At 52.0% G+C, this 25,343-nt stretch overlaps 1 protein-coding gene across 2 annotated transcripts; it reads left to right on the top strand.

Annotated features, from left to right (window-relative positions):
• The first annotated feature begins 278 nt into the window (after positions 1–278).
• SLC37A2 (solute carrier family 37 member 2) lies at positions 279–25,343 on the top strand. Of its 2 annotated transcripts, XM_019433405.2 has the most exons (19): positions 279–666; positions 13,629–13,710; positions 14,165–14,258; positions 14,390–14,468; positions 16,132–16,267; positions 16,688–16,764; positions 17,685–17,851; positions 18,452–18,495; positions 18,805–18,957; positions 19,301–19,391; positions 20,728–20,790; positions 21,105–21,190; positions 21,703–21,751; positions 21,958–22,031; positions 22,320–22,398; positions 22,542–22,639; positions 22,928–22,992; positions 23,194–23,250; positions 24,748–25,343. In XM_019433405.2, exons 1-18 carry the CDS (start codon positions 608–610, stop codon positions 23,222–23,224), a joined length of 1,527 nt encoding a protein of 508 aa, XP_019288950.1. In that variant the 5' UTR covers positions 279–607; the 3' UTR covers positions 23,225–23,250; positions 24,748–25,343. The 2 variants fall into 2 exon arrangements, with proteins under 2 accessions (XP_019288950.1, XP_019288952.1); XM_019433407.2 differs by lacking the exon at positions 23,194–23,250.

Genomic DNA, 25,343 nt, shown 5'->3' with positions numbered 1-25,343 from the left:
GGCTCAATACACAGCTGGAACCTGAGTGGGACAGGAAGCCCCTGCCAGGCCTGGGAGATATATTTGGGCCAACATCATAGCTCCCTGAAAACCTCCTTTGCTCTGAGGGTGCGCCCCAACTCAGGTCAGTGTAATGTTGGGGACCACTGGGTGTCAGGTTTCCCAGCGTGCCTCAGTTTCCCGGTGTGTGTCGGGAGCCGCTCCTCGGGAGAGAAGGGCGCTTCAGGAACCGGCTGCGGGCGGACGGAAGGTCGCGTACAGCTGGCTAGTCTGGGCTCGCCGCTTTCGGTGCCCAGGCGGGAAGTGAGCAGAAAGTCAAAGGCCGACGGAGGAGCTCCTAGACTCTCTGAGGGCGCTCGGTCCCTAGCCCGGAGACTGAGCGGGAGAAAATGCAGGTGCCGGAGGAGGTTGGCCGGGCGGTTTGCGCGCCGCCCGACCCCGAGGGCCTTCAGGTGCAAGGGGGCGGGGGCTGCAGGCGTCCGGCCGCGGAGCCGGGGCGGGCCGAGCCGCGGGGCATTTAAACCCGGCAGTCTGCCAGCGAAGGACACGCGCCCCGCGCCGTCCCCTCCTTCGGCCACCCTCTCCGCTTCGGACACCGGCCGGCGCGATGCGGTCTGCCTTGGCCCCGGGGGTCTGGTTCCTCCGCGCCTTCTCCAGGGACAGCTGGTGAGCAGGGCCGGGGCAGGGGGAGCAGCTGCCTGCGTCCGGGGCGCTCCGGGGCCAGCCTCACACCTGGCCTGGGCTGGCTTGCCGGGGAACGGAGGCCCGGGGAGCTGGAGTTTTGAGGGGCCCTTTTGTTGTCTCCTACTCCTTGAATAACACAAAAGCCAGAACTCAGTGGTCCTGGGACCTCACCTGGGGGGGCGGGGGGAGGGGGTCCAGGCCCCAAGGGACATACCAGGGGAGGGCATACCTCTCTGATCTCCGCCGCCCCTTAGCACCCCAACAATGAGTGCGGGGGCTTCCGCAGTAGCTTTCCTCCTGACCAAACAGGGGGAGGCTGTGGAGGCCACAACATGTTGGGGTGTGTGGTGGGTGGAGGGCCTTCAACCCCCTCTTCATCAGAGGCCACCACTGGAGCGATTTGGGGGGTCTGCACCGTGTTTATTTTTAACAGTAGGTTAGTTGCCATCATTTACAAATTGTAGAATTTGACATACCCAGATTCCTGGCTCCTCTGGAAAAACAGATGTCAGGCCTAAATTCTCAGATTATATTACTAGGGGTTGAGGAGTACCTTTCCAGAGCATGGGTGCTCTTAAGATGACCGACTTATTCCAATTTTAGATGGAAAACCCTACATACCCAGCCCCCTCAGTCCTGGGCAAATTGGGATGGTTGATCACCCACGGTGCTTTGCAGTCGGTGACCGCCCTCACTGGTGACAGTCCTCACCACTTCCAGCCTTTTTCGCTCATTTACGTTATGTATTTGATCTTTCTTGAGTTTAGGATTGTGAAGAGATATTTTCAGAAAAAGATGAAAACATGACTCTGATAGGATATAAAAATGAACATGTGGTAAAGATTTTATTTTACTCATAATGAGGGCGCCAGAAGATGTTATGATCAGTTAAGAAAAAGTTCAGGAAGAGGGGAATAGGGAGTTAGTGTTTAACGGGCATGGAATTTTGGCTTGGGAAGATGAGAAGTTCCGGGGATGGATGCTGGGGATGGTTGCACAACAATGTGAATGTACTTACTGCCACTGAACTGTTCACTTAAAAATAGTAAATTTCATGTGTTGTGCATTTTACCACAATTTGAAAAAAATCCAGGGGCACCAGCATGGCTCAGTCGGTTAAGCGTCTGACTCTTGATTTCGGCTCAGGTCGTGATCTCACAGTCCAGTCCGTGAGTTTGAGCCCTGCATCGGGCTCTGAGATGACAGTGCACAGCCCGCTTGGGATTCTCTCTCCCTCTCTCTCTGCCCCTCCCGTGTGAGCGCTCTCTCTCTCTCAAAATAAAATAACCTTTAAAAAGAAGTATCCAAAGAGCATGCCCATTTATAAGTCAGGAACATTGAGGCAAAACTGGTTTTTCCACAGGTTGGGAGGGAGAAAAGGCTATTAATCTGAGACTGTCGTTTCATACACATAGTTTGTATGACTTATCAGTTTCCTACCACTTCAAAGAATTATAGCCCAAAGTCAATGAAAGGCTAGATAGAATTCAATAATTGGAGGGGTGTCCTCTAGATAATACACAGTTTTCCAGTGAAACATTTTTTTTTCTACAGTCTCCCCTGCTTTGATCAAAAATAGTCTCAAAGATTATTCTTTTTAAAAAAAAAATTTTTTTATTCTTTATTTATTTTTGAGAGAGAGAGAGAGAGAGAGAGTGCGAGCAGAGGAGGAACAGAGAGAGAGGGAGACACAGAATCTGAAGCAGGCTCCAGGCTCTGAGCTGACAGCACAAAGCCCGACACAGGGCTCAAACTCATGGACTGTGAGATCATGACCCAAGCTTAAGTTGGATGTTTAACCGACTGAGCCACCCAGCACCCCTCAAAGATTATTCTTAATCACAAAATGAGTTTGATCTCATTAAATTTGATCTGATTATGTATATAGGTGCAACAATAGTGTTAATCTATAATATAGACCTTGTTAAGTTTGCTTTGCTAGAAGTTTTCGTAAGGAATCTTAGATTGGCCTTTTAAAAGCCCCTATCTATCTATCTATCTATCTATCTATCTATCTATCTATCTATCTCTGTATTATTTACTGTTTTGAGATTGGAAGTCAAGCCAAGACACTGGTCTTTACACTACGCTTTGCCTACTGTACCTATAAATTTGGGCAAATTCCTCTTTACTCGAAGCCCCGAAAATATCCTAAGACCCCTGGGCCTGCCAGGGAATAACCTTCCTTATTTGCCTGTAAGAGAACACAGTAAGCCAGGTTTCTTGGGAGGGTTTTGTTAGTATTGGCTCCATGCAGGCAGCCTTCGTTCCTTAAATGGGGCTGGTTATGTCTGATTAAACGATCATCATTGTCAAATATGACAGCCCAGGCAAAGCCTTGGTTATATAACCAATTTTTCTAATTACATCCTGGTTTAAAAAAAAAAAAAAAGACAGGGGAACCTGGGTGGCTTAGTAGGCTAAGCATCCAACTCTTTAAAATTTTTTTTTTCTTTTTAACGTTTATTTCTGAGACAGAGAGAGACAGAGCATGAGTGGGGGAGGGGCGAGAGAGAGGGAGACACAGAATCCGAAGCAGGCTCCAGGCTCTGAGCTGTGAGCACAGAGCCCAGCGCGGGGCTCGAACTCACAAACCGTGAGATCATGGCCCGAGCCGAAGTCAGATGCTCAACTGACTGAGCCACCCAGGTGCCCCTAAGCATCCAACTCTTGATTTCCGCTCAGGTCATGATCTCATGCTTTGTGGGCTCCAGCTCCGCATTAGGCTCTGCGCTGACACTGTGGAGCCTGTTTGGGATTCTCTCTCTCTCCCTCTGTCTCTGCCCCTCCCCTGCTCATGCTCTCTATCTCAAAATAAATAAATAAGCTTAAAAAATTAAGTGAAAATGAAAAAATTTAAAAAGGATGGATTCTTACTGAACTTTTGCTAATAACTGTATTGCTACGAAAAGCAGGAAGACTCAACAAAAGTTTCTGAATTTAGGGGGCATGGTGGTCAGGTAAGGAGAATAAGATATTTGCAAGTATTTCATTTCAGTTTACAAAAACCAGAATGTACTAAAGTGTTTTGGGTTATAGACAGCTGAAGAAGAAATAGAAAGGGCTTCCTTACATATCATCAAACACTCTAACCTTAACAATATTCCAGACATAAATGACGGCCATCCCTCATCAGTTCATTTAGGCCTATATCATTAATTCTCATTCCACTGAATCTCGGGTTAGCAATCTCATAAACCTATCTGCTTCTTCACTCGAGTTCTGGAAATCCTGACTCCCTCCACTGGTATGTTCTTAAAGATGTGTGAGCTGTGCCATGGGAGGCCTATACACAAGAATAAGTGCCTGGTGCAGTGTTTTTCTGAGACAGTTAGTTCTTCATTGGTAGAGATAAAACCTTTGGCCCATAGCTGACTGAAGAGCCTTTAGGAAGCAGCAGCCGCAACAGCAGAGTAAAATAAAAATTTGTCTGTAGGTGACAGAGACATTAAAAGGTATGAATTAACTTACCACGATAATTTTCAAAAGTGAACAACCTGATGAGAATTCATGACAAGAATAATGTGGCTACCCAGGAAATTTGGTTGTTCCTGAGATATGCAAAACAAAATAAAGCCAATTAAAAATCCAGACAATGTCTTAAAACGTAGTAAGGTACATTCAAAGATGGTGAACATGACACCTGATTTATAAAAATGAACGAACACAATTTTTATAGAGGAAAAGAATCTTGAGATATTTAAAAATCCTGAGACAGAATTTATATAATATACCAAGGATGTACCAAGAATATCAACTAAAGAGATTCAGTAAGTCTGGAGTAAGTCCTGTGCATCTGCATTTTGTTTATTTAAGTCATCTCGACGCCCAACGTGGGGCTCGAACTCATGGCCCTGAGATCAGGAGTCGCACGCTCTTCCACCTGAGCCAGCCAGGTGCCCCTTCACATCTGTATTTTAATAAAACTCCATAGGAAAGTCTGATGTGCATCCTGAGTTGAAAACCACTGACCTAGCAGATGTTAGGTTCAAATTAAAGTAGGATTGCAGCCCAGGTAACATTTTAAATCATAACTGAAACCATGACTGGTAACACTGTGTTGTTATCATCAGGCAAAGCACCACTGGGGGTGCTGATACATGGTGGCAGATCATGGGCCCAGAGGGCACTGAGAGATCTGTAGAAACTTCTCATACAGCATGCAATTTGTGAAATATTTATGTAAATAATAACCTTTTACCTCGAGAAATTTAACCTAGAGAAGGCTGAGTCTCTTCTGATTTCACAGTTATTTTCATGCAGTTGGTCAGTAGCAACATATCAAATAAACCTAATTATTTGTAGCACCTCTCTTTTTAAAAAGTGAAAAAAAAACCCCACAAATCTTTGTGATTTTCTAGGGGCCCTCTTGGACATCTCATCGATAGTTTTAGGTATAAAAGATATCCAGGAAATTTTATTTTGCACGTAGGACTTGATTTGGGGAAGGCAAAAATCAACAGTTGTTAGGACATTTGAATGCTTATCATGAGTGCCTAAGAAATAGTTCTTGTCTACCCACTTGAAAGTGACAATAATACATGAAAAAATAAACATAGAAAGTAACATTGTAAGGAAACTTAAGTTATTTCCTAAGCGGGAAATCTTTGTTTTAAAAAGTGTGGAAAATTATTCTGTGAAGACACACAAATTCTACCATGTAGGCAGATTACACAGGAGGTAAGAGCATAACATTTTACAACCTCTCTTTAAGAGCAGACCAATAACCAATAGTCAAAAAAATTTTGCCATTTTAACAGAACAAAAACCAAATTCTACTTTTGCACTGACATATTTGATATTAAAGGAACTAGAGCCTCTTTTTGAAAATAGTATGAATAAAATAAAAACTGTGCCAGATTTTAACAAAATTTTACCATAATTACTCGTGTTCAGACTCATCATTTGCACATACTATAATCTAAGGCAAGTCAAATTCTCTTTTCACAAACCTACACATTTATCTAGTCAGGTTTTATCCCTCATTGTCCTCTTTCTTATTCCGGAATGACCCGTCATTTTACATTTGTATGAATTACTTCCCTTTTTTTCTTCTTAATAAACAAAAATGCATCTCATCACTGTATATGCCAAGTTGTACCTATCCGCTACTGTTGTTTCTAACAGAGTTTCATTCATACACATTACTTATGTGCTTTAACCAAATAACTTACATTTTAGAGAAAAGGGGGTTGGGAGGGTAGATAACGGTAAACAGCCTGTCCCACACCAGTATTTAAAACATTTTTTTTTAACGTTTATTTATTTGTGAGAGAGAGACAGAACGTGAGCGGGCGAGGGGCAGAGAGAGGGAGACACAGCATCCGAAGCAGGCTCTAGGCTCTGAGCTGTTAGCACAGAGCCTGATGCAGGGATTGAACACATGAACCATGAGATCATGACCTGAGCTGAAGTTGGATGCTTAACCGACTGAGCCACCCAGATGCCCCCACACCAGCATTTTAGAAGAGCTCACGAATACACATAACACAGCTTTCTACAACCACACGTGTCCTTTACACACTTTTAAAAGTGTGACTCCAGCAATGTCCTGTGTTCTCCAACATCTCCCAGATTTAAGACTGAGCTGGATTGAAATTGTATGCCCTGTGCAGTTAACTTCTCTAAGCCTTGGTTTCCCCATCAGTAAAAAACAGGTGGGTTCTTTTTTTCTTTAAATGTTTATTGTATTTTTGAGGGGGGGGGAGAGGATGTGCCGAGGTGGGGGTGCAGAGAGAGAGAGGGAGACAGAGAACCCCAAGCAGGCTCCGTGCTGTCAGTGCCGAGCCTGACGTGGGGCTCAAACTTAGGCACTGCGGGGTCACAACCTGAGCCGGATGCTTTAGCCAACTGAGCCATCCAGACGCCCCCCAGCCAGGTGGGTTCCTGAGGATAATCATGATGTGCAAAAATCCTTGACTTCCAGTGGCACTCAGTAAGTGTTCTTTCACTTCTTTCCCGATGAGTGTAGGTTTGGACTCCTCTATCAAACACTAAACGTTAACGTACTTCCTGCTGGAGGCACATTATTATTTTGAACTCTGAGGCCCGCAGTGATGAAAACACGGTCCTACCTTCCTGGATGGAACTGAGGCTCAAACCGGAGAGAGGATGTGTGCAGTTTTCGGACTTACTACTTCGTGGGTCCCGAAGGAGGGCATTTCAATTAAGCAGAAGTGAAGAAGGCTGACCTAGGCAGACCTCCCTAGACTAGAACCAGAGGGTGGACTGGCTCTGAGCTTTGGATACCTTGTCTGTGAAGTGAGGACACTGGTAATACCTACCTCACAAGACCGTCGTGAGGAGTAAATGAGGTACAGTGTGTAAAGTACTCAGACCAGTTCCAGGCTCCTGTTAAGCATTGACTACACATTAATTATTGACTATTATTCTGCTCACTGTTTCTACTACTTTGTGCCAGACATTGTTTATTTGTAGTTCCCTGCCAGGCGATTATTCGTTTCGCCACCTAACGTATGCGTATAAGGAGGCACAGAGAAGTAACGTGGCTTGTCCAACACCGCGTAGCTAGGGACGTGACTGGGCTGGAGTTTGTATCCAGGTCGGTCAGACGCTCAGGCCCGGGGTCTTTCTGCTGCCCTCTGGGTGAGAGCGAGGGAGGGGAAAGATCACAGGGCCCTTTGGCCTCACACAAATCACTTTAACCCTTTAAAGGCTCCAGGTCCTGGCGCACCTGGGTGGCTCAGTTGGTTGAGCGTCCGACTTCGGCTCAGGTCATGATCTCGCAGTTCGCGGGTTCGAGCCCCGCATCGGGCTCTGTGCTGACAGCTCAGAGCTTGGATCCTGGAGCCAAAGCTTTGCGCTTTGTCTCACTCTGTTTCCCAAAAATAAATAAATGTAAAGGCTCCAGGTCCTTGTCCACAAAATGGAAATGACGATGTACCTATACCACGGGGTTTGGGTGAGATTACATGAGAAGGTATTTAAAGCACTTGGCCCGGTGCCAGGCATACAGTTAGCCCTTGGTCATTGCTAAGTGCTTGGGCAGTTCTGTGGAGGGAGGGATGGATCCAGCCTCGCCAGGAGGGAAAAGTAGCATTGGACTTGTTGGGTCTGGAGGCCGTGGAGCCAGCAAAGGCACAGAAGTGAAGACAGTCTGCCTATTCAGGACTAACAACGTGTGACTGCAGCTGGCAGGGGCGTAGGGTGCGGAAGGAGCAGTCCCTGGAGACGAGGCTGAGAGAGACAGGCAGCCGGAAGTGTGCAAGCAAAAGTCAGAGACTGAGAGGTCTCTGCCCAGGAAGCCAATACTACTGCCCTTCCCCCTCTGTGTCAGGATGGGGTGGATAACTTGTTCATGGCTGAAAGAGTCATCCCAGCCCTGGACCGGGCTGGTGCCCTGCCAGAATTCTGCTTTGCGTCTGCATGGGCATGTCTGGGGGCAGCCGGCAACATGGGCACCTTGCCAGAGATGACTGTGGTTGGTGCTTACGGGGCTGGGCCCATTTCCTGGGGCCCTGTGAGGGGGAACCGCTCGAGACAAGGAGAAGAAAAGTCTGTGGGAGGAGGCCCGGCTGGATGAGCAGGAACAGGGAGGAGGAAGGCTTCAGGAAGGCCGGAGCTGTGAACTCCCACGTCACTGTTTTCCCCACACCCTAACCTTCCCGTGGGAGCTGGAGGCCGAGGCTGCCTGGTGGCTGCAAACTGAGTGGCTCTTGTTCCGGAGTTTGCTGAGGGTTCACACTGCCAGATCCTAGAGCCCACCCTTAGTAGACACATAAGACATTCAAATGCATCCCAAGAACCCGCTGTACGCCAGATGCTTCCACATCCATTACATCTCATTTAATCCTATAACAATCTTGTGTGCAGGAGCTTATTATCTTATTTAAAGAAGATCAAACTGAGGCTTAGAGAGTTAAACAACTTGCCCAAGGCCACAGCAAGCAGCAGGACTCAGCCTGTTTGGGTCTAAGTCTGACTTTCTTTTCCCTATTCCGTCGTGGCCTCAGATCAGGGGCCCCAGATGCTGCGAAGCAGCTGTCTTGTCTGATTTTCCTGGTAACTGCAAAGAAGTGCTTGGGAAGGGCAGCAGAAAGGGCTCCTTAAAATGAGCTGTGGCGTTAAGGCGCCGCTCTGGAAAGGAATGGGAGATCCAGGAGGAGAAACCGGAGGGAAAATTACTATTCCCACCCCATCCCCTTGGGCCCCTCAGGGTCAGAGCTGGTTGAGAGCACATGACCCTGTGGTGGTCGCCCTCCCTCCCCACCACCACTCGTGATTGCTGCCTTCTACTTCCTCTTCCTCCCTGCTGTTTCCTCTTTCCCTTCTTACTGAGCAGATTGGTACCTCCCTGGCTTTGGGCGGGGCTGTCTGACCTAGAGCCCGGGAACTGGTCTGGAATGGTCTGTCAAGGCCTTATTTCTTCTTCAAACTGTACCAACCGAATGCTGAGATCAGAGTGGAGCTGTCCCCAAGTAACAACAGAATTGAGGACGGACACCAGGGGTAGAGTCCCCGAAGCCCACCACTCCCCCATCTGGCTGTGCTTGAGTTGGTCTTTGGGTTGTGGTGGGGGAGGGGCTGTATTGCTGTTCTCCTTTTGGCCTCCGGCTCATGCCCCCTACCCTGGATCCTTCATGCTCAGGAGAGCGGTGGATGAGGGTGAGGCGTGGGGCTAGGCCCGTAGAGAATCTTGAGAGGAAGATCGCTGGGCAGGACCACAACTCCTCCACCATCAGCACATTTCCATCTGTGCTGTCTGCATAGCGTTGACCACCTCTTCCAAACCCTTCCAACCCTCACACTCTTCCACGTTTTCCACTTGCCCAAATAAAACATTGTGCTGTAGCTGTAGCTTAAAGCCTTGTCTTTTCATTCTGTTTGAGCACTCGGGGTTCCTTTACAGAGCTTCCTTCTCAAAGCTTTCTTCTTTCCTTAAAGTGATCATTATCTTATCTATTCATTTATCCTATAAACTCCTGTGGCTTCTTGTGGCTACCTGCCAATGGCTGGAAAGGATCTTGGGACCAAGCCCTGAGTCAAATTGATCTCTCCGAACAAGCTCCTGAGACCCAGCTGGGGGAAGGGGAACAAGTAGAGGATTCCTTGGGTTGACTTTCTGCCCCCAAGAGGGGTTTGTGCCCTCAGTCCTGACAGGCCCTCCCAGATGTGGCCTGTTCCTGTCCCATCCTGTGTGCTGGGAGGCCTGGCTCAGGGCTCTGCCCCATGCTGTCTGTTCCAGGCTGGCCTCCCCCTACCAGGGTGTCTCCCAGTGGCAGTGGGGGATTTGGCAGGGGGTGGGTGGTGGCACTCTCGCCATCGGCCTGTTCTTACTGTTCCCAGCCTCTATCCTTTGCAGATTTGCTGAGTCCCAGAACAGGGCACTTCCAAGGACAGGCCACCGAGTCCCTTTCCTCAGGGCAAGTGCCAAGCTTACCTGCAGCCACAGCCAGCCCAGCCTGTCACATGGCTACCTGAGCAGACCCTTACTAGCAGCCCCTGGCTGACGCAGGGGGGAGGTCGGGAGTGGTTGATGAGGGACTGGCCTTACAGGGGGGTAGCCATGTGGTCGCAAAGCAAGGAGTCAGGATGCAGGTACGGGGGTGGGGGTGGGGTGTTGACTGGGTAGCTACTGGGGAAAGGGGGCTCCTTTCCACCGTCTCCCAAGGCCAATATCCCCCTGCTGTGCTGTTTCTTGGAGTTTTTTGTTCTTGTGCTGGTGATGATAATAGGTCCTTTGAGGTTTTTGTTTGTTTTTAACCCCTTGCTGCTTTGGGACACATTGTTCCTTGTCCTTGCCTCAGAAGAAGTGCTAGTGCAAAGTCTTGATAAGGTCAGTATTTGGACTGTCAGCTAGCAGTTAAGAGATAGCTCGATAGCCTCTCCATCTAGCCCAGTCACTGAGCGTCCAGTGTTGGGAGGTGGGGGAGGTGGGACTCTGCACAGTGCCACTTTTTGCTAACAAGGATTTAGAGGATGGTGGGACAGCCAGCCTCACCTGGAACAGTATGGGGGCCTCACCGTGCACGTTCCTTTGTGCCTAGCATGTTTGCCCAGCCTGGCCTGCCACCCGGGCTGCCATCCGTCCCCTCACACCCCACCCCCCCCAGGCCAGCTGTGTATATTTCCCCGCTCCCTTCCTGGGGCCTCTTGATTCTGAAGAAACGGTTCAAGAGAAGAGAAGTGAAACTTCTTCTTCACGCCCAAGCGACCATCACCATCTTTCCTGTGGGAGACTATGAGTTTGGCAGCCTTTGCCTCAGCCTAGCTCAGCCCTTCACCTGATTGATGACCCTAGTCCCCTTTGACCTGTGGCACCTTGGCCTTTTCCTCAGAATAGCTGCTAAAGCAGAATGGAACGGAAGGAAGACTGTGGAGTGAAGATGGATTGGGTGAACAGGTGCTCTGCCCGGGTAGCCATGGGATTCTGAGCTCATCCCACTGCCTCTTTGGAGTCCAGGAAGGAAGTTCCAAAGGGTATCCATGCCGGGCCTGGCATCACAACACGTTTGATCCTCCTGTCCCACCTCCTGTCCCCCCTACCCCCAGAATCATGCCCTTCTGCTCTCTTGGGCATCAGGTTTTCTACTGGAGGTTGGGGTCAGAGCTGGGAGAAGGGGCAGGCCAGGCCGCTGGAGGGGGGCAGGCTGCAATCTCACAGATGAGGATACCAGTGTGGGCCCCTGCGGATCTTCTGGATCCACTCCCAAGGGAGCACATGAGCAGGCCACTGAAGGCCAGAGTCTCTGCTCCGTCACGTCACAAGCTTGGAGTTGAAGCAGAGTGATAGTGGGCAGTGCGTGTGAGAAGAGCAGTGTGGCTGGAAACCGTGCTAGACCTTTAGGCCCCTTGTTGGCTCTCACCAGCTCCTGAGAGGGCTTCCCAGGCAACACCAGGCTCTCTAGCTGGCAAAGGCCTTCCTCACTGCTGGGCCTATCACGAGAGAACAGAGCCGGGAGCCTCAGTGGGGCTACAAGGATCTCTCAGACCCAGAGGAAATCTGATTCGTCTCCATGGCCAGTGGCTGTATCCATGTAGCAGCCAGGATAGGCTCAGCTGAGCCCTGCAGACGGGGGTGGGGATCTTAAAGATGGTACAACAGGGACCTAGGGACTAGGGTGAGAGTCATGTTGTGTTCACCCGTCTTTGAGATAGATGTGGTCGGTGCTATCATCCATGTGCAGCTGATGAGGAAACCAGAGGGAGAAAAGATTTAGGAACTTGCATTTGGTTACACAATACATTAGAAGCATCACTCAAAGCTTTTAGCTTTTTTCCTGAACCAAGTAGCTTCCCAGCCAGGGCACTAGACCGGTTATCTGCAGGGTATAGTTTTCTTTCATCCATTACTCTTTGAAGAAGGCCACCTTCTCAGAGAATTTCCCCCAGATTTTACAAGTCCCTGAACTTGGAACTATTAACAAGTCCCTCATAGGAATTATGAAGCATATGCCGATGGGTGGGACCTGGAAGGCCACTAAGCCTTCCGATGTCAGTCACTGTAACAGTCACTTGGAGTAACCCCACATTCCCTGAGGCTCAAGTCCCTGAAGGACCTCTGTGGCTACCTTGGAAACTGGCAGCCAGAGGGACCTGTTTGTAGAGAAGCATAAAATCCAGGCCAAATAGTTGGAACTTCACTCTTAGCAGAACGGAGAGCCACTGAAAAAATGTGTAGCCAGGTGACAGAGGGTGTGTAACTACATTCTCTTCAGAAGATACACTGTGAGGTAGTGGAGAGAACGGAGTCAGAGAACCCAGGTAGGCAGCTCAAGTCCAGGGTGAGGTAAGAAGGGTCCTGGGAGCCCAACCTAAATTCAGGTTCTTCTGAAATTCCCTTGTATTTCACAAGCGGTAGCCTTCATGACATGTTTGGGGGAAGTGAGTTTGGGGTTTGGAGGCAGATCTCTAAAGACGGCAGAGTAAGCCTCCGGTGTCCTGCCCTTCGGGTTCATGGAACTGAGGGATGGAAAGGGCTTCAGGGCCCCTCCCACCCTTCCCCACCCTTCTCCATGAGACCGTGAATAAACCAAGGCTCTGGCTCTTTCCTAAAGTCTAGCCTTTTCTCCTGGGTTGGGGGTCCGTTTTGAGGTCTATTTTCCAAGTACTTCCTGGCTCCTGGTGGCTGACTCAGCTCAGCTGATGCTCTGCTAGGGGCGCAGACGCTGACTCAGGAGGACCTCGAGGCCCTTTTCCCAGGCTCTCAGGAGAAGGGCAGTGGCCGGGCGTGTGGTGGAAACTTCAGTGGTGCCTGGATGAACTGTTCTTTCCATTCCAGACCGGTCCTTGGGATGAGAAGTGGGGGTAGGAGAGGGTACATGTGGTGTGTGAGCCACAGATGGAAAGAATGATCCTTCTGTCCAGTGGGATAGACCAGACCGGGCCTGGGAAGAGGATGTGGATTGTGTCACCAGATTTCCCACTTTTGGCTACTGCCCTAACTGGACTGCAGCAGGTGCTGTCTCTGCTGTGTTCAAGGGTTGAGAGGAGTTGAGCTCACTTTAGAGACAGACCTTCTCCAGTGTCAGCCTCCCACCTGCTCCCACCATTTCTGGTATTGTTATTAAAAACAATTCTACTTCGCTGCCACCATGTCTCATACAGGCAGACACAGAGGCGTCCTGACCTTGGCGAGGTTAAAGGATAATAGAGGTGTGGGGGGTGACAAGAATTGGGGGTGGGGGGAGGGGCAGGCGTAACTTGTGTTGTCTAGGGTGCTGGTACTGAGCCAGCTCTGCTGAAGAGCCTCAGGAGTTGGGACCAGAGAGATAGGGCTCCCTGAGTGCCCTGGACCCCGGGCATCTGTTCCTACCCTCCCCTTGGCCTCTGTCCAAGGAACTGTCTGGAGGGGAGACTGAAGGTAGAGAGTTGGTGGTGCTGAGGCCCTGGAGTTGCCAGAGCAAGTCCCGTGGGGATACCGTGTCTGAGCTTCTGGCTGAGGCCAACTTCCTGCTGACCCAGATGCCTGCCTTTTCCTGCAGGTTCCGAGGCTTCATCCTGCTACTCACCTTCTTCATTTATACCTGTTATCACATGTCCAGGAAGCCCATCAGTGTTGTCAAGGTGAGGCTGGCCTGGTGGTAAGGAAGAATGCAGGAGATGCTGGGCCCCAGCGGAAATAAACTCTGGTAGAATGGTCTGGAACTTGGCCCATAACCATCCTTATTCCTTCAACCATAGTCAGGAGATGACCCCTTCCCATGGCCACGCCCCATTCTCAGTAGTTGTTCTTCCTATGGAACTTTCCCTATGTGTTCCTTTTGACAGCAGTGTTGCTGGCTGTGGGTGGAATGAGAGGGCAGGGACCCTGGGCTCTATGGGCTCTGCTCATAGACTCCTCTTCCCCTTCACTGAGGGCCTGATGTGGCCACTTGGCCTATAACCAGTCACGGTAGGCAGGATGTCATGCCAGCCGAAGGAGCATGGAGCCTAGTGGGGAGACAGTGGTGCTGGTGTGGTTGGGGAGGCAGATTGCTTGCTGATGACCCCTGACCCACGCATCCTATTGCCTTTTCAGAGCCGTCTGCACCAGAACTGCTCGGAGCTGATCAAGCCCATTAATGACAGCCACAGTCTCAACGACACTACGTGGTGCGACTGGGCTCCCTTTGGTACGAACAGGGCGAGTTGCTCTTCCCCACTCCCCAGCTCCCCTCCCCAGGAAGAGTTTGTCCAGTGCCGGTAAGGACTTCTTGCAGGGGCAGCCAAGCACCAGCTTTCTGTCTCTGCCATCTGTTTTCAGACAAGAACAACTACAAGGAGTTACTGGGGGCCGTGGACAATGCCTTCCTTGTGGCCTATGCCATCGGCATGTTTATCAGGTAAGAGACTGGCAGAGCCTGTGACTGTCCCCGAGTCAGGGGGGATCAGAGCTGCTGCCTCCCCTTGACGAACCTGCGGGCAGCAGGGTTGAAGTGAAAAAGCCGATGCCCCCCGCCCCCCCAGGTGGAAATGAGACCAAGACTTGGGCACATACCACCAACCCCTGGCCATCTTCATTTCCTTACCATGGTCACCCGGCCTCCTCCGTCACCTGGCAGACAGACTCTTCTTTTCCTCGAAAGTCTTTCCTGGATGCTCCTTCTGAGGTTATTCTCTCAGATGACAGTGGTGGTGGTGTGGCTGGACAAATACGGCTTGTCCTGAACTGGGATCCTTCAAAGGTAGCCCTGCACACAGAGATGGCAAGGAATACCACTCTCCTGTCCTGGGCCTAAATTAGCCCAACGAGCGTGGCTTTTACATAGCAATCCTGGTGTTTGTTGCCAGGGACCAAAGATGAAAAGGTAGGGTACTGCTTTCCAAAGGCTCACAGCCTAATGGAGGTGCCCAACTCATCAGCAGCTGGTTACAAACCAGTATGGTGGCTCTCTGAGGGAGGTGGCTACAGGCCGCTCTGAGGCTCAGGGGTAGTCACCTCATGCCAGCTGGGATTAGAGAAGAGGGGTTAGGGAAGACTTCTGGAAGGAGATGATACTGAGGAAGAGCAGTGGAGAAGTAGCTGGGCAGAAGGACTAGCATGGGCAAAGAAAGGCAGGTGGGAAACAGCACGATCTGACTGGGGGTGTACTCCTAACAGCTTTAATAACAGAGTAAAATTTGAAGCAGTGGCAGGAGATGGGGCTGAAGAGCCAGGCTGTTGTGTGCCAGATGCGGGCACAGGAGAGCCATTGAAGGTGGTACCCAGGGGTGTCATGTTCGGATATAGCCAGATATTTCAGACAGATCATTCTGGGCATGATGGAAGATAGTACAGATGGAGGACGAGACTGAAGGCCTGCTCACTCACACTTAGGAACAGATTTGACAATGGCCCAGATGAGCTTTGAGAAGTTGAGTTAGAACAGCAGTAATAGAGCTGAAGAGAGCTGATGTCCTGGAGAACTATTTAAGAGGTAGGGTCTTGGAGGCTGAATTGCGAGGCATGGGAGGGGAGGCAGGAAGCAGGAAGCTCCATGGTCTCTGGCTGGAGGGGCTCAAGATACTCACTCAGAAGAGGGGCTCAGGCCAAGGGACTGAGTGGGGAAGGAGGAGGGAGAGTTCAGAGTGTTGAGTTGCAGATGTTTTGGGGGTACCCAAGTTAAGATGTCCAGAAAGCACCTGGGTGTGATCCTGCAGGGTGAGAGATCAGGATGGAAAATATGTGGTTGGAGCTATTTTATATCTAGGTGGTAGTTACAACCATAAAACTGATGCAGGAAACTGTGCCCCAGGGAAAGTAAATGTCCAGTGGTGAGCCAAGGAGAGCGAGGGGAGGAGGCCACGGAGACACTTCAAGGAGCATGTTCAGCAGTGGCAGCTAAGGCAGGGAAGTCCAGTGAGCGGAGGCCGGAGAGCATCCCTGGCGTGTGGCAGGCAACACAGAGGTCATTGGCGGTCACCTGGGCCAGAGCTGTGTCAGTGGTGTGGCGGGGGAGGAAGTATGTGGCAGAGGTGAGGAGTGCAGATGGTGACTAACCACAAATCCTACTCTCTCTTCTCCAGCGGGATTTTTGGGGAGCGGCTCCCCCTCCGTTATTACCTTTCAGCTGGAATGCTGCTCAGTGGCCTCTTCACCTCGCTCTTTGGCCTAGGATATTTCTGGAACATCCACATGCTCTGGTACTTTGTGCTCATCCAGGTACGAGCCTCCATCTTGCATTCAGACCTCTGCTCCATCATGGGAAGGATTGCGGAGGCTGCTAGTCCTTCCCAGACACCCCCAGGTGGTGGCAGATTTGGGCTGGGGATAACTTCTTCACAGCCCAGTGCTCCTCTGTTGAGCCTTGGGGTCCTACTTCCCACTTCTCAGGATCACACAGATCCTCCCTAAGTCTGCACTGAGCACTACCCCGAGGTCCCTGAGATGCCTGAGGGGCTCGGTCTCTGCAGGGAAGGATCTTGGGCCAGAGGAGAAACCAACCTGTGGCATTAGGGTGTGTGTGAGGGAAGAGGGCACTTGCAGTGCGGGCCGTGGAGGCCCCTTGGCCTGGGAGGGGTCAGAGCTGGGAGTTTGCTGCCCGGCCCAGGCCTGTCCCACTAACTTCTGGTCTCCCTGCAGATCTGTAATGGGCTTGTCCAGACCACAGGCTGGCCCTCTGTGGTGACCTGCGTTGGCAACTGGTTCGGGAAGGGGAAGTGAGTGTGGCGAGGGAGGAGGAGAGGGGGGTTACCCTGGGAGGGCTGCGGGGAGTGAGGAGGTCACTCACGGTCCCGGTATAATTTCAAGGAGAAGGGTTAGAACCTTGTGTCTGTCTTGCTGACTTTCACGTTTAGTTCCATTTGGTGACTAAAAAGCAGTGCTGATTTGCTCCTTGATAAGGTTTTAATCCATAAAAACAGGCGACCTTAGTTATGCTTTCGCTTCATAACAGACAAATTCTCATCTTGCATGAAGATAAAAATGGAGACTGTTAAAACTTTATTATTGTTGTTGTTATTATTATTTTGTACTTGAACTGGCTTTCGTGCAAAAAAAAAAAAAAAAAAAAATGTTGCTCTAGAGCAGAGAGATTGTCCAGCTCAGCCCTACCGACATTCGGGCCTGGATCATTCTTTGCTGTGGGGCCACCTGACACACTGTAGGGGGTTTAGCAGCACCTACCCACTAGATGCCAGTAGCACACCTGGGGCTGGGCCAGTGCAAAATCTCTAGACTTTGCCAATGTCCCCTGGAGGCAGAGTGGCCCTGATGGAGGACCAGCAGCCATAGAATAAGGGGGTGGGGGTGGGGGTGGGGGGGCTTGATGTCCTCAGGACAGGGAGAGCTCCATCTGGAAGCCCCTACGTGTGCTGCCTCTGGTTGCTGGCAGAGGGGAGCAGGACCCCAGGCCTTGCTGTCACTTGCTTGACACTAGGCAAGCCTTCCGCCTCCTCCCTGACTGGTTGTCTTTGGGCTTGGAGGCTGGAGGCAGCCAGCGTTTTGCACTTGGCCAGGGCAGTTGTGATGAACCCTGTGCTTCTCTGACTTATTTTTTATTTATTTATTTATTTATTTATTTATTTATTTATTTACTCTCCTCCCCTTCCTTTCCCTGCCATTGCTCCCTCCCCTCCAGGCGGGGGCTTATCATGGGCATCTGGAACTCACACACGTCTGTGGGCAACATCCTGGGCTCCCTGATCGCTGGCATCTGGGTGAATGAGCAGTGGGGCCTGTCGTTTGTGGTGCCTGGCATCATCACCGCTGCTATGGGTGTCATCACCTTCCTCTTCCTCATCGAATGTGAGCGGACCCCTCCCTCCCCACAGGGCTCAGAACTGAGCCTCCCACTTCTCCTCTTGGGGTCTGAGAGAAGGCAGCTGGCTCGAGGGGGAGGATTACTGGTCGTGGAGCTGGAGGACCTGTATGTGGCCCGGGACAGACAACCTCTCTGGGCCTCAGTTTTCTCATTCGTAAATTAAGAATAATAGCATCTACTTCCTAGGGTTGGGGGTTGGTTAAGGTGTCAGTGAGACGTGCAGTTGGGACGCACGGCCTGTAGTTGTGCTCGGCAAGTGCCAGCTGACTCTGAAGTGTGAGAAGGGGAGAGTGGGGGTGACGGGACACTCCCCATCCGCTGTCCTCTTCCCCATTCCCTGTCCTCTTCCCCATTCCCTGACAGCCTTCGGAGACAGAGCTAGGCCGGGCAGGGTGGCCACTTTGTAGCAAGAGAACGGAAGTCCACAAGGCAGTAGTGACCCAGGTGGTTGTTAGGGGAGCCAGGCCTAGAATGTGTCTCTCGAGCCTGGGCTGCAGGCTCTCTCGCGCTGGGAAGTAGACTGGCCACCTTAGGGAGCGGGGGCTGGCCCACCAGGAAGCTTCTTAGCGGGTTGTTTTTTTCAGACCCCGAAGATGTGGACTGCACGCCTCCTCAGCACCACACGAGCGTGAGTGCCCCCAGCCCGACCCCCACCTTGCCAATCCATCCTCAGAGACAGGTCCCAGAGGGGACTAGGGAGTTGGAGGAGGGGCTCGTGCACCCACGAGCTCAGTGGGTTACCTCACGGGCTCAGTGTCAGGCCCTCAGGTTGGCTCCCCGACAGCCTGATTGGGCCTCGCCGGATGGTAGTTCAGTCCAGGAGAGGGGCGCGTACCTCTTCCAGCCTGGGAACCCCTACCTCTCACGTGGCTTATACCTCCAGCTGGTGGGAGGCGGTACGCAAATGTGCTCACAGCAAGGGCTCATCTCTGTTCAGGATGGGTTGGAAGAGAACCAGCACAACCCTGAGGACCTTGGGAGTGGTCCCTACACTAACAAGGAGAGCAGCCTGGAGACCCCCGCCAGATGCTCCAAGGAGCCAAGCACTCAGCCTGCCGCCATCAGCTTCCTCGGGGCGCTCCGGATCCCGGTGAGAAGCTTGCGGGACGGAGGGAAGAGAGAGGCTCTCTAGATTTCTCTGCTGGATGTCAGGAGATGGGGGGACGCTCGGGGTGACCTATGGCTTCCAGAATTTCTTTACATGAGATGCTTAGGGTGAATAGCCAACTTGGGGGGAGTAACATGGGAGGCTTGCCTTGACACAGCACTGGAGCATAGGCACATCGCTTTTACTGGGATTGGATGGAGGTGTACTTGAGGTTGCTTTGTGGCTAGGTGGTGGCAGCCCTAGGGGGCTGAGCCAGCCCCTGGGGCTACCCTGGGCCAGGGATCTCTTGTATCTCTTCCCTCATGCCTTCTGTTATGCTCTCCAGGGTGTGGTCGAGTTCTCTTTGTGTCTGCTCTTTGCCAAGCTGGTCAGTTACACCTTCCTCTACTGGCTGCCCCTCTACATCTTCAATGTGGGTAAGTAAAGGGGAAGAAGAGGTGAGGATGGGGGTCTCTGAGGAGGCCAAGGCCATCTTTGGCAGGGAGAGGAAACCTGTCATGGGATGTGCGTGACTCCAGAGTATGGGCAGGATGTCTGCTGAACCTCTCGTAGGGCAAAAGGAGACTTAAAAAAAAATTTGGTTAAGTAGGAAGTTAGACCTTGTACACGGCCTCGGAGACCCCAATGCCAGCCATCTCTCCTCCTTGGAGATTAGGAACACCCAAGTTTTATTCTGTAATCCTGCCTAACTTCTCTAGCCTTAAGTACAGGAGCACCCACCTCAGGCCTGCTTGGCTCCCAGATGAGTGGATAGATGGTGCTAGGAAGGATCTGCCTTTGAATGCCTCCCCAAACCCCAGGAAGAGGGCCTAGTGAGCTACCCACCGCCTGCTCTTCTCACCCCAGGGGCTGCCGGGAGCCTCCTGGGATGGATGGCTTGTGCCTGGGTCAGCTGCACTGCCCTCCTCTGGGCCCCCTCTCCCCTGCCCCTGACTGCAGAGCCCTGCAGGGCTGAGGCCCTCTGCTCCAGGGCTTTGCTGCTCCCTCCAAGCCCTGTGGGAGGGCCAAGGCTGCTTTACAAGCACCGTACTTGCTCTGAACAGGATGCTGCAAGGCCAGATTATGCAAGGCCAAATCCCAGCTCATATCTTGCCCAACAGCCCTGTCATAGGGCCTCTCTCAAAGATAGAAGTAGAGCATCAGGGTGGCTCCGTGGACACTGTGACTCTTTGTTTTGTGGCCTTGTATGAGTCAACCTTGAGGGTTAAGCTACAACTCAAGCTTCTGGACATTCCTTTTTCTAATCCTAGGACAAGGGCTAAGACCTGAGGTCCCCATTTGCCTGTGAGTCTCCTTCCTGGCTCTGTTTATTAGCAGAGGCCTCAAATGGGTGGGAAGGCTCCTGGCAGAGGAGGCCGGTTGTTCAGGAGCAGAGCAGGAATGTGTCTGGTTGAGCTGCGGCTCAGTGAGAGTTGTGTCCCCAGGGTAAAAAGTGGCCCAGTGGGACAGGGTTCTTATGGGCCAGATCCCAGTGCTTTCAGGGGAAGGCTTTTCCAAGGGGTCAAGGCCAACCTGCAGGGGGAGAAGGAATTACAGGATGGGATGGAGGGGCAGAAAGGGTATCCAGTCCAAAAGTGCTGCAAATTTACTTGTGACCCTGGCCAATGACTTCCCCGTGAGTCTTCACTCCTTCATCTGAAAAAGGAGGAAGTGGACCGAATCAGGTGCTCTATAGGGGTTCTTATGGCAGTGGCACTCCAGGACGTTTGCTCCGAGCCCCCAGGTCTGACCACATGTTTGTATTTTGCATAGCTCATTTCAATGCCAAACAGGCTGGGGACCTGTCTACCCTCTTCGATGTTGGTGGCATCATGGGTAAGGCCCTTCCCTGTTCTGCCTCAGGCTTCATTCTCCTTTTCTCTTGTGGGGGTGCAGAAGGACGGGACAGGGCCAATGCGACATGACCTGGGCAGCTCCTGCCCAGTTGGGTGGCCCTAAGAAAGTTGGCTCTTGAGTTTGATCTTCTCATGAGCAATGGGTGCCAGGAGGGCTTGAGAGGGGGAAGCTCTGTTGGTTCTGGATGCCCAAGCTAGCACCGGGTAGAGGATGGGGCAAAGCTTGGGGTGCCATGTAGTGGGAGGCTGTGGCCATACCTGGGGCAGCAACGTGTGAGTTGGTTTGTGTTCTAGGCGGCATCATGGCGGGGCTCATCTCTGACTACACCAATGGCAGGGCCACCACCTGCTGCATCATGCTGATCTTGGCTGCCCCCATGGTGTGTATAACCTCAAGAGTGAAGCACATGTGCTCACGTGGACTCGTGCGGGCTGTTGAAATGTGTGCACACCCGGGCATTTATGCACACGCCTGTCTCTTTGCGTGTGTGTCCATCCTTGTGCACACCCAGGGGCGGGGGAGAAGCCAGGGTGAACACAGGAAAGAGATTTGGAATGAGAATTTTGGAAAGGGATTAACGACGGCTTGGTCTTGGTGGAGAAAGGGGAGGCCAGCTGCTAAAGTTCTTGGTCAAGGAGAGTATAGGAAATTAAGGTTAGGTAAGAGAGGAATCTTTGTGAAAAAAGGGGCAACAGTATATTACCATGTGTTGGACCCTCCATCCCTGGGACATTTAAAGACCAAGAGGTCTGGGTTCGAGAAAGAAAAGGAGTAAGGTGACCTCTGAGGTTCCCTGGCAGGAGGGAGTGTGCCAGACTTCTGGGCTCCATCTAACCCAGGCAGCCCATGGGGAAGCCTGGGCATGACTGTCTCTCCCCTGTCCCCTCCCAGATGTTCCTGTATAACTTCATTGGTCAGAGTGGGATTATCAACTCCATAGGTGAGGGCGTGAATTCAAGTCCTGGCAGCCCACAGGAAAAGCATTGCATTGGGGACCCCAGGAAGCTGGCTTGGGGACATCGGTGGGAGGCACAGGGAAGTGGAGGTTCTCAGCCTGATGCCTGGAGGGGGTGGTCTCACCTGCTTTGGGGCTGGGGCTGGTGGCGGTCCCTCATCCCTAACCAGCTGTCTCTGTTACTGCCTCAGTAATGCTGATCATCTGTGGGGCCTTGGTCAATGGCCCTTATGCGCTCATCACCACTGCAGTCTCTGCTGACCTGGTAAGCGGGCTGCCCCCCTGGGGCCGGGGACGACTCTGGGGGCTTGGTCAGGGCCTGGGGGCTCCAGATCCATTTCTCAACATCCCTACCCCCTCCCAGTGCACAGAGATCCTGGCATATGAGATCTTCAAAGTCCTTCAGAATCTGCCATCGGCCCCTGGCCTTTTCTCTCAACTCCAAGCCCAATTGCTGCCTTTCCCCAAGTTAGCCCCACTCCCAGCCCTGGTCCTGCCTGGTGCTGCCTCTCCATTTGGGCCTCCCCGCTCCATTCTCATTCTCTCTCCCCAGGGAACTCACCAGAGCCTGAAAGGCAACGCAAAGGCACTTTCCACCGTCACGGCCATCATCGACGGCACTGGGTCCATAGGTCTGTGACTCTAGCTTTTGGCTCCTGGCAGCTGAGCCCTGAGCCTTGTTTTTAGCACATTTCTTAGAATGCTGCCCACAGGTGGGCAGGGAGGTTCAGGGCCCCTTGTTGGGTTCCCTTCTCTGACATTGTGTTCTTTGCAGGTGCGGCTCTGGGGCCCCTCCTGGCTGGCCTTATTTCACCCACAGGCTGGAACAATGTCTTCTACATGCTCATCTCTGCCGACATCCTGGCCTGCTTGGTACGAGTTCTTGGGGTACACACATGGGCACTGGTGGGAGTGAATGTCCTGTCCTGCCAGGCTAGAACCCGGGAGGTCCAAATCGTTGGCCGTGAGGGGCTCTGGAACATGAGAACAGCTGCCTTTCAGTCAGAACCACTTTCCTCCCATGAGTGAGCCCCTGCCAGGTGAAACTGTGCCCACACCCTTCCTTCCTGCCAGCCCCCTGGTCACCTAGCACCGGGGACTAACCATGTGTTCATTGCTAATATTTCCCTCCCTTCCCTTGGGTACTCGAACTCCCCACAGCTCCTCTGCCGGTTGGTGTACAAAGAGATCCTAGCCTGGAAGTCATCCCTGGGCAGAGACAGAGGGTGAGTCCTCCAGACAGCTATAGCTGAATCCCCAACCTTACCTCTTGTGGGCATTAAAACCGGTGCTCTGGTGCTCAGCACCCAGTCTGAGTCCACCTGTAGCCCAGAGTGGAGCCAGACCCTGGATGTGCTCCGTGGCCCCCCCACCCCTACCCCCAGCCCTGCTAATGTGTCCTCTGTTGTCCCCATATGTCTCCATAGCTCTAGTCTGGCCCTAACCCACCCGCGATAGTATTTTCCTCAAGTCCCATGACTTTTGTGAGTATTTTCTTCAAGTCGGTGACTAATGTGCCATTAGAATGGGGCCTGCATGCAAATCCTCTCTCCTCCACTGTGATTTTTCCAACTTCCTTTTTGTTTTTCTTGGGGGCCAACTCCAAAGACTCTCTCCCCGAGCAGAGCATGGTGCTTGGGATCTGTTTCCTAAGGAGCCTGAGCTGCCACAGAGGTTGGCAGACTCCTCTCCTTAGGGCTTTGGATGTACCCCGAGGACAGAGGCAGGATCCAGGGAAATAGTTTTCCCTCTGAACTCGGACTCTGAGCCGTACGTACCTCCTGAAGTTCAGAAACCGAGATCATCTGGCCCCTCTGCCTGGGGTGTACAGAAAAAAGCAACTATCAATCAAAGCCTCTGGGAGAAAATTCCGATCAAGTCTCGGTGGCTGGCCTGGTGTGTTCTCTTTGTACTGCCCAGTGGTGGCGGGTGTGGAGGCCGCACAGATAGGCTAGTGGCTGAGGCAGAGGCAGCAAGAGGTTGGGCCGTGTGCTGGTGCTGAGGGTAATGCTCTCTCTGGCCTTTCTGGCACTCCTTTTGAGCAGGAGGCTCTGGCTAATGAGCTGGCCGGAGCCGTGGACCTGGTCCTAGATGGTAAATGTGTGGAAGAAGCCCCTGGGGTCATGGTGACCAGCATCGTCTCTGGGGAAGCACTCCCACTTAAGGATGGCATCTTCCAGGTTCAGGGGGAGAGGAACTGAGAGCAGGAGGCATTAGCAGAGTATCTATCTGCCTGCCCTGGAGGAAGGGGCAGGGGATCGGTGCTCCTCCCTTCTGCCTTCCCCAGGCCAGGCTGAGGGGAGGCTGGGAGAGGAAGAAGGAAGCAGGAAAGGGGAATGAATACTTGGTAAGCATCTGCTCTGTGCCTGGAACTGAGTCTGACTTCAGACATCCCCACTTATCTCTCAGCAACCGTGAGGTTGGTTCTCTGATCTCTCGATGAGAGGCTCAGAACTCATGGAATGTGCCTAAGGCCTTCAGCTTGTCCCAGCAGAGTCTGCTTTGCTCTGTACTGCTGCCATCCTAGGCTGGGCCTTGTCTGCAGAAGGCCAGTGTGTGGGGGAGCGGAGGAACGTACTAGGGTAGAGGGAGCACTGGGCCTAGAACCAGAAATCCCTGGGCAATCCTGACTTCTCTGCTCACTTTCATTTATAAGACCTTGGGCGTATCCTCTGAGCCTCCACATCCTTATGTGTATAACATGGAGATGCTTATCCCTAAATACCCGACAAGATCGATAGGAGGCTGCGATGAGACGGGATATGTGATACTGCTTTGTAAAACTGTCAGATGCGGTACAAACATTGTAAGGTTTTCGCTATTATCCTGGCTTGCTGAAGAGGTGAGAGGGGTCCCTAATGGTAGAGAATAGGGATGAGAGGCAATTATTAAGGGACCCTACAAACCCATCTTCCCTGCTCCGACCATTGGCTTATTAACCTGTGCCTCACTTTCTCTTCCACTGCCCCTCTCTCCTGCAGGTATAAAGAAATATGAGGCCTTGATTGGAAGAGAGGCACGGAGGGCCCCAGCTGATTCCCAAAGAGCTCTCCCCCTCCCGCCACCGGGGGCAAGACTATGGAAACTGCCAGCGATGGCTGATGGAAGCCTCTTGACCTAACACCAGCCAGCCCACAGGGCTGCTAAGGGGCTAGGCGATTCTCCATGGGAAGGGACCGCCAACATGGGGAATGGAAGACTCAAGGGCCTGCGCTCTGGAAGCCGCAAGCAGAAAGGATGGGGATCAGAGCTGAGCGGTGTCTCCAGCTTGCTAAGGGGAGGATATGCTCAGACTCTAGCTTGTTCAGATTCCAAGACCTAAGGCAGAGGGTTGACATGGACCAAGGCTTGGCAAAGGTGTGTTCGTTCTCCTTCCCGTGTTCAGTTTGAACCTCTGTGACCAGCCTGTACCTGTCGGTGGATTTCTGACCCTGTTTCGGAGCTGCCCAGCCTCACTTGGCTTCTTCATCCACCAGCCGGTTTTCTCGTGTATTCCCCCACGTTGGAACCTCTTCTCCCTTGCATTTGATTCTGTCTCTAACTCCTGACCTGAGTCGATTAAAGTGTTACTGCTATA

Source organism: Panthera pardus, unplaced genomic scaffold, assembly GCF_024362965.1.
Source record: "Panthera pardus isolate Hobbes unplaced genomic scaffold, ASM2436296v1 HiC_scaffold_12, whole genome shotgun sequence".
NCBI lineage: Eukaryota > Metazoa > Chordata > Mammalia > Carnivora > Felidae > Panthera > Panthera pardus.
This window is presented reverse-complemented; position numbering and strand designations above follow the sequence as displayed.